General features: G+C 66.4%; 2 protein-coding genes across 4 annotated transcripts; one reads left to right on the forward strand and one right to left on the reverse strand.

Annotated features, from left to right (window-relative positions):
* Nucleotides 1-4,851, forward strand: MAPK7 (mitogen-activated protein kinase 7). 2 transcript variants are annotated; one of them, XM_059048427.2, is made up of 6 exons: nucleotides 1-618; nucleotides 1,271-1,436; nucleotides 2,080-3,164; nucleotides 3,260-3,819; nucleotides 4,160-4,293; nucleotides 4,389-4,851. In XM_059048427.2, the coding sequence occupies exons 1-6, from the start codon at nucleotides 387-389 to the stop codon at nucleotides 4,540-4,542; spliced, it is 2,331 nt and encodes a 776-aa protein (XP_058904410.1). In that variant the 5' UTR covers nucleotides 1-386; the 3' UTR covers nucleotides 4,543-4,851. The 2 variants fall into 2 exon arrangements, with proteins under 2 accessions (XP_058904410.1, XP_066877766.1); XM_067021665.1 differs by having other exon boundaries at nucleotides 529-618; nucleotides 1,276-1,436.
* A 91-nt stretch (nucleotides 4,852-4,942) lies between these two features.
* On the reverse strand, nucleotides 4,943-7,615 carry MFAP4 (microfibril associated protein 4). 2 transcript variants are annotated; one of them, XM_067021668.1, is made up of 6 exons: nucleotides 7,514-7,615; nucleotides 7,196-7,274; nucleotides 6,829-6,983; nucleotides 6,282-6,378; nucleotides 6,022-6,204; nucleotides 4,943-5,866 (listed from the first exon to the last, which is right to left on the reverse strand). In XM_067021668.1, exons 1-6 carry the CDS (start codon nucleotides 7,517-7,519, stop codon nucleotides 5,658-5,660), a joined length of 729 nt encoding a protein of 242 aa, XP_066877769.1. In that variant the 5' UTR covers nucleotides 7,520-7,615; the 3' UTR covers nucleotides 4,943-5,657. The 2 variants fall into 2 exon arrangements, with proteins under 2 accessions (XP_066877769.1, XP_058904457.1); XM_059048474.2 differs by having other exon boundaries at nucleotides 4,943-5,888; nucleotides 7,514-7,614.

The following is a 7,615-nucleotide window of genomic DNA, read 5'->3' on the forward strand; positions in this document are numbered from 1 at the left end:
GGTGGTGGTGGTGGTGGCGGTGGCCCGACCTGGTGAGCGAGCGGGTCTTCGGGTCCCATCTCCCCCAGCCCCGACCCGGGGACTGAAAGCCGGCGACTCCAGGGAGCCGAGACCTTCGAGGGCCCGGGCGGCGTCGGGTTGAGGCGCCATCCGCCGAGTGCGGACCGAGGAGAGCGGGCGCCCCGCCCCTCGCTTTCTTCCTGGACCGCGCCTCACTGCGCCTCCCACACCGCCGACCCCGCGTCCCGCGCGGGCCTGAGCTCCGGGCTCCCGCGGGTGCGGGAGGCGGGCTGCGTGCGCCGCTCGGCCTGCGGGCCTGGAGGCTCCGGGGGGCTCCCTGAGTCCGGGGCCGGGCCCCTGCTCGCCCGCGTCCCCACGCAGACGCCATGGCTGAGCCCCTGAAGGAGGACGACGGCGAGGACGGCTCCGGAGAGCCCCCCGGGCCGGGGAAGGCGGAACCCACCGGCCCCGCCGTCTCCGTGGCGGCCAAGAACCTGGCCCTGCTGAAGGCGCGCTCCTTCGACGTGACCTTCGACGTGGGGGACGAGTACGAGATCATCGAGACCATCGGCAACGGGGCCTACGGGGTGGTGTCCTCCGCGCGCCGCCGCCTCACCGGTGAGCGACCCGCCCGGCCTTGCTCGCACGTGTGGAAACCGTTTCCCGGGGACTGAGACCCGCCCCGTCCCAAGCAGCCAGCGGGGACGCTGGGATGTGAATTCTGGGTCAAGTCAGCAAGCACGGGTTGGGTGCCTCTGGGGGCCGTCCTCTGTATTGGGCTCGGGTCTCTGAAACTCCGGTGGCTTTGCCAGCGCATCAGCCTACTTCTTCCTTAGGTGACAGTCCGGGTTAGACCCGAATGGAGGGAATGGAGGTTCTCCAGAGTGTGTTCTGGAGCCAGAGATTGGCGCTCGGGGTTGGTGGTGGGATGGATGAGGTCTGAGATGCAGAGTGTAGGGAGGTAGGGTGAGCGCAGGTGTGAGAGTCTAGAGTCTACCACTAACTAGTTGTGCAACGCCCAGCAAGCTACTGAGCCCAGGTCTCCACACCTCTAACTTTGAGCTATGAGTACCTGCCTCAGGAAGGAGGTGAAGGAGAAATTTGATAATGTATGTACTGTGCTTAGTACAGAGCCTGGCACAAAGTAGGTACTCTGTAAGTGGTAGCTGTTTTCACTTGCATCCGCAAAAGGAGGTATTGAAAGGGGCCTTGTGCTACTCTGCAGCTAACCAAGGTACCTTGCGGCATCTGCTTTTCCCCTGTTCCCCAGGCCAGCAGGTGGCCATTAAGAAGATCCCTAACGCTTTTGACGTGGTGACCAATGCCAAGCGGACCCTCAGGGAGCTGAAGATCCTCAAACACTTCAAGCACGACAACATCATTGCCATCAAGGACATCCTGAGGCCCACTGTGCCCTATGGCGAGTTCAGATCTGTGTAAGGAGCGGGGATGGAAGAGGGAGGCTGAGCAGGGACCTTTTCTGAATGCTGGGGCCACATTGCTGAAGTTCTAGAGGGGTAGCTGAACCTACTGTAGGGCAGGCTGGGAAAATTCCTGCGATTCTAGGATCCGTGCTCCCTTATGGCTTTGCCAGGGATACATGTGATTCCTCAAGAAGAGCGCAGAAGTAACAGTTTTCTAGGACCTCAGTCTGTAGCTTGGCAAACGCAGGACGTTCATTCTATATCTGTACCTTTCTATTCCCATAGCAGACATCACTAGTCAATGACAGAACATTGTCTTACAGAAAATGGAGAAGCCTTTACAGTTTTGATCACAGTCTTTCAAGCAGCCACTACCAAACAATGGAGAGGGCTCCCGAACTAAACATGTTGGCCAGCCTGGTTTAGTCCAACCCGACCTTTGCTCTGATGGTGAAACTAGATCTGGAGAGAAAAGCGATTTCACTTCACTTAAGTTAATGGAAAAGTTGTAGAGAATCTAGAATCTTCATACCCTGTGGGTGGCCCCTACAGAGTCTGAGAGTAAGGTCATAACCTGTCTGGAGCGGGAGGGCGTGGTGAGGCTGGGGCTGGAGGGTGGGCAAGACAGCCCCTGCCTGTCTCCCCTGCCCCTCAGCTATGTGGTTCTGGACCTGATGGAGAGTGACCTGCACCAGATCATCCACTCCTCGCAGCCGTTGACGCTGGAGCACGTGCGCTACTTCCTGTACCAGCTGCTGCGGGGCCTCAAGTACATGCACTCGGCTCAGGTCATCCACCGTGACCTCAAGCCCTCCAACCTGCTGGTGAATGAGAACTGCGAGCTCAAGATCGGGGACTTTGGCATGGCCCGAGGCTTGTGCACCTCACCCGCCGAGCACCAGTACTTCATGACCGAGTACGTGGCCACACGCTGGTACCGTGCCCCCGAACTCATGCTCTCGCTGCACGAGTACACGCAGGCTATCGACCTGTGGTCTGTGGGCTGCATTTTTGGGGAGATGCTGGCCCGCCGCCAGCTCTTCCCAGGCAAAAACTATGTGCACCAGCTGCAGCTGATCATGATGGTGCTGGGTACCCCGTCGCCGGCCGTGATTCAGGCCGTCGGGGCTGAGAGGGTGCGGGCCTACATCCAGAGCCTGCCGCCACGCCAGCCTGTGCCCTGGGAGACGGTGTACCCAGGTGCCGACCGCCAGGCCCTCTCCCTGCTGGGGCGCATGCTGCGTTTTGAGCCCAGTGCCCGCATCTCAGCAGCTGCCGCCCTTCGCCACCCCTTCCTGGCCAAGTACCACGACCCCGATGACGAGCCTGACTGCGCCCCGCCCTTTGACTTTGCCTTTGACCGCGAAGCCCTCACACGGGAACGCATTAAGGAGGCCATCGTGGCCGAGATCGAAGACTTCCACGCACGGCGCGAGGGAATCCGCCAGCAGATCCGCTTCCAGCCTTCCCTACAGCCTGTGGCCAGTGAGCCCGGCTGCCCCGATGTTGAGATGCCCAGTCCCTGGGCTCCCAGTGGGGACTGTGCCATGGAGTCCCCTCCGCCGGCCCCACTGCCATGCCCCGGCCCTGCGCCCGACACCATCGATCTGACCCTGCAGCCGCAGCCGCCCCCGCCGGCCAGTGAACCAGCCCCTCCGAAGAGGGAGGGAGCCATCTCAGACAACACCAAGGCTGCCCTCAAGGCCGCCCTGCTCAAGTCCTTGCGGAGCCGGCTCCGAGGTGCCTGGCAGAGGCCGCGGCTGGCTGGGGAGCGAGAGGCAGAGGGGCCCCAGGCCTGGACGGGCTCTGACCTTCACCTCCCGTCTTCTCCGCAGATGGCCCCAGCGCCCCCCTGGAAGCCCCCGAGCCTCGGAAGCCGGTGACAGCCCAGGAGCGCCAGCGGGAGCGGGAGGAGAAGCGGCGGCGACGGCAGGAGCGGGCCAAGGAGCGGGAGAAGCGGCGGCAGGAGCGGGAGCGCAAGGAGCGGGGGGCCGGGGCCTCGGGGGGCCCCTCCGCCGACCCCCTGGCCGGGCTGGTGCTCAGCGACAACGACCGCAGCCTGCTGGAGCGCTGGACTCGCATGGCCCGGCCCCCGGCCCCCGCGCCCACGCCCCCCCCAGCCCGGCCCCACAGCCCGCCCGCGGGCCCCCCGCCGCAGCCTGCCCAGCCGCCCGCTGGGCCTGCACCTGCTCCCCCCCACGCCGCTGCCTCCTCCGGCCTCCTGGCCGCCCGGTCGCTGGGGCCACCCCCTGGGCTGCCGGGCCCCGGCGCCCCGAGCGTTCTGCCTTACTTCCCCTCTGGCCCGCCCCCTCCAGACCCCGGGGGCGTCCCTCAGCCCTCCACCTCCGAATCACCCGACGTCACCCTGGTGACCCAGCAGCTGTCCAAGTCGCAGGTGAGGGGGAGGCCCGGTCGTGGGGATGCCTGGATCTGAATCCCGGGGAGGTGGGCTTGGGAGGTCGTGGGGGCAGGAGAGGCCGTGGTGTGTCCTGGCCCCGTGGAGCGGAGCGTCAGACGAGGCTCGAGCTCTCCTAACCTGCCTGCTCGCTCGCAGGAGCGTAGCGCTGACGGGCCGGTCGTGGGAGACCCCAGCCCGCACTCAGCGTTTGCTGAGGCTGGGGCCGTCACCACCGGTGTCCAGGCCCACTCGAGGGCAGTGTCAGGGTGGCGTGCCCTGCAGACCTCAGTTGGCACTGGGTGGTTCCCGCGTTGTAAGCTGCCATCATCCTCTGCAGGTGGAGGACCCCTTGCCCCCCGTGTTCTCCGGCACCCCAAAGGGCAGTGGAGCGGGCTATGGCGTTGGCTTTGACCTGGAGGAATTCCTAAACCAGTCTTTCGACATGGGCGTGGCGGACGGGCCACAGGACGGGTAAGAGCTAGGCTGGGACTCCGGAACGGGCTGTGGCTAGGGGCTCCCAGCACAGGAGGAGCCTCTCACCCTGCTCTCCCCCTTGCCGCCCTCAGCCAGGCCGACTCAGCCTCGCTCTCGGCCTCCCTGCTCGCCGACTGGCTCGAGGGCCACGGCATAAACCCTGCCGACATCGAGTCCCTGCAGCGTGAGATCCAGATGGACTCCCCCATGCTGCTGGCTGACCTGCCTGACCTCCAGGAGCCCTGAGGCCCGCAGTCTGTGCCTTGCTGCCAGGGGCAGACCCAGCTCCAAGATCCGCATGACCGTTCCCGAGCGCTGGAGCCCCAGGCCTGACAGGGGAAGCTCAGCTGGGAGTATTCTGCAGGTTCATCTCAGACCCACCCTGCGGCCTTCAGGGGCCACCTGAGCCAGCACGAGCCACGGCAGGAGGGGCAACCCCTACCCTCCCAGCAATACTTTTCAGTATTGTATTTTTATTATTATTATTACATTATTATTACTACACAATTTTTTTTGCCATCGAAACGAAGCTTGTGAAATATAAGGTTCCCTTTAGCGCCTGTCTCCAGGGCGTGTTTCTCGAGTTGAGGGCAGGGGGCCATCAGTGGGGGAACCGGCGCTTGGGGGCCAAGCAAACGCATCTGCGTGCACAACAGCCAAGGCCAGTTCATTCAGGCCCTGAGGTTTATTCAGAACTCCGCTCCCCGCCTGCTCCCAGCCCCACAGAGGTTGCCTAATGCCACCTCGCGTGGTCAGCCTCACCCCCGGGGCGGGTGGGGGGACCTCACAATCTGTGCCTACCTTGGCTGTGGCCGTTTAGCGTGGCTTGCGGTAGCCGGGGTGAGATACGGTTTGGGGGTTTGGGCGTTCAGCTTCGGGTGCCTGGGACGGGCAGGCGGCGGAAGCTGAGCGTGAGAGTGAGCGGGGCTGGGGGCCCCGCGGTGCTCGCCGCTGGGAGGGAGGTGAAGGATGGGAGGCTCTCTGCTGGCTGGCGGGACTGCTAGCGCGTGGCGGTGGCGGCGGCGGCGGCGGCCACACGCAGGTGGCCCGGCGTGTGCCGGGAGTGGGTCGGCCTGCGCCGCCGGTCTGCCGCAGTGGGAAGCCGGCCCGCAGCCTTCCGGACGGGGTCCGAGTCCAGGCCGGGTGGCGGTGCCTTCCGGAGGTCTGGGAGGCCGCCGGCGTGTAGCCGGGTGCAGGGGAGCGGAGGCCCGGCCGAGAGGTGGGCGTCGTGGGTGTGAGGGGAGCGGTTGTGCTGGAGCCACGGGGCCCCCGGGAGAGGCGGGCGCGGAGGGCAGCGGGGCGGGGCGGGGGCGGGGCGGCAGAGCGGGGGGCGGGGCCTGCGCCTCAGGCCCGCCGGATCTTCATCTCGGTGCGCTTGAGGGAGTAGTAGAAGCCCTTCCACTGGGCCCAGTTGATGCCGTTGGCGTAGGAGAGGTGGGAGCCGCCGAGGTAGAAGCCATTGAGGTTGGCGAAGTGGCAGCTGCGGAACCAGAAGGCGCCCGACGAGAGGGCCGCGCAGTTCTGCACGAAGAGGTCCTGGTCCCGGTCGAAGGTGGAGAACTTCTGGCCGCTGTGGTAGGACAGGGAGTCGCCTGGCGGAGGGGAGGGGCAGCCTGGGGACGGGGCCTCTCCCGAGCCAGACGCGGGGCAGCTCGCGGGGCCTCCTGGGCGCGGGGGCGGCCCGGCCTCCCCCCCGGCCCCTCCGCGGCTGCCGGGAGCGGGTACCTGCCCCGCCGTCCTCGAAGCCCGACACGTGGAGGCTGTAGCCGTCCTCCTCGGCGCTGACTGCGTTGGGCGAGATGGAGAAGTCGGCGTACTTGGCAAAGGCCGTGTTGTTCTCGAAGTCCTCCAGGTCCACCCGCAGCTCATACTTCTGCTTCAGTGTCAGGAGGTGCAGGTTCTGCAGCCCTGGGAGGGGGCGGCGGGCGTGCCGGTCAGCGGGGACCTGGCTCTGGGGGCCCCCAGCCTGCCGGGCCCCGCCTTACCCAGCCAGTACTCCCCGTCGGCGCGGCCAAAGCCCAGCTTGTAGTCGTTCCAGCCCCGGAAGAAGCTCACAGAGCCGTTGAATCTCTTCTGGAAAACCTGGAGCAGAGAGGATGGGCCTGGACGCTCGAGGGGCCGGGGGGCCGGGGCCTCACCCGGCCGGCCGCGGACCCTGTGAGGCTGAGGCGGTTTGCGAGAGGACCAAGCCGGGGGCTGAGGTGAGGCCCGTTTCGGCCCAGGCCCCTCGTGGAGCGGCGGCCGAGAGCAGGAAGGGGCGAAGGGGGCGTTCTAGACTTGAGGCGCCTGGGGTTGAGTCCGGCGCCGGCTGTGTGACCTTGGGCAGGTTACCGCACCTCTCTGGGTTTGGGGTCCTCACTTGTAACCTTGCTCCCAGGATGACTGTGAGGATTCCAGGCACTAACCTACCTTAAGCATCTAGGAGTCTGGGGTGGCAGAGGCCCCCAAACTGCTGTGTCGTCCGTGCTTTAGAGACGAAGCCACAGGCTCGCAGCCGAGCGGCTTGGCCTCCGTGCCCGCCCCCCCACTCACCGTCCACTTGCCACCCTCGGTGGTCATGTCACAGAAGACGGGCACAGGCACGCTGGGGCCCGAGGGGTAGATGAGGTACACGCCGTCCGCCTGGTAGCCCTGCGCGTAGATGTCGTCGCAGTCCAGGGGCTGCTGTAGGCATGACCTCTCCAGAGCTGGGGGCGGGGTGAGGAGACGGGACCTGAGGCACACCAGCCACCTCCGCGCCCCCGGGCCCCCCGTCACCTCCCTCCCCGAGCTGGCGGCGCGTACTGTCTGGCCCACCTGCCCCCTCTCACAGGCTCAGCCCCGGGGCCCAACTCCCAGCTGCGATGCTCAGGACAGCCCACTCGCCCAGCCTGTGGGCCGTGCGAGTGCAGCAGCTTACCATCTCCCCGGATCCCCAAGAGCTGGGGGACGCAGGGGCCAGTGCAGAGAAGCAGCAGCAGCGGCAGAGCCAGAAGGGCCTGACAACAGGAGAGCAGGGTCACCCGCCCAGCCCCAGAGCCCCCGCCCCCTCTGCATTTGCCCCTCAGACGGAGCAGCCCTGCCAGGAGCCCCTGGTCTGCGCTTCTGCCTCCACAGCTCCCCTGGGGCAGGCTCGTGAGTGCCCCGTCCCTTCACAGCCCCCCGCCTGGCGAGGGCCCTCCCTGCACGGTGGGCTCGGTCCCCTGTGGGCCCCAAGGCCCCCGCCCCGGCCCGGTACCTTCATGCTGCCAGCTGGGCTCCGAGCGGCTGGGTGTCTGCTGCCCCAGACTGCGCCCCAGACTGCGCCGGCCCAGAGTTATGCGCTGGGCCCCCGGCCAGC

The sequence above is a fragment of the Kogia breviceps genome, chromosome 19 (genome assembly GCF_026419965.1).
Source record: "Kogia breviceps isolate mKogBre1 chromosome 19, mKogBre1 haplotype 1, whole genome shotgun sequence".
NCBI lineage: Eukaryota > Metazoa > Chordata > Mammalia > Artiodactyla > Physeteridae > Kogia > Kogia breviceps.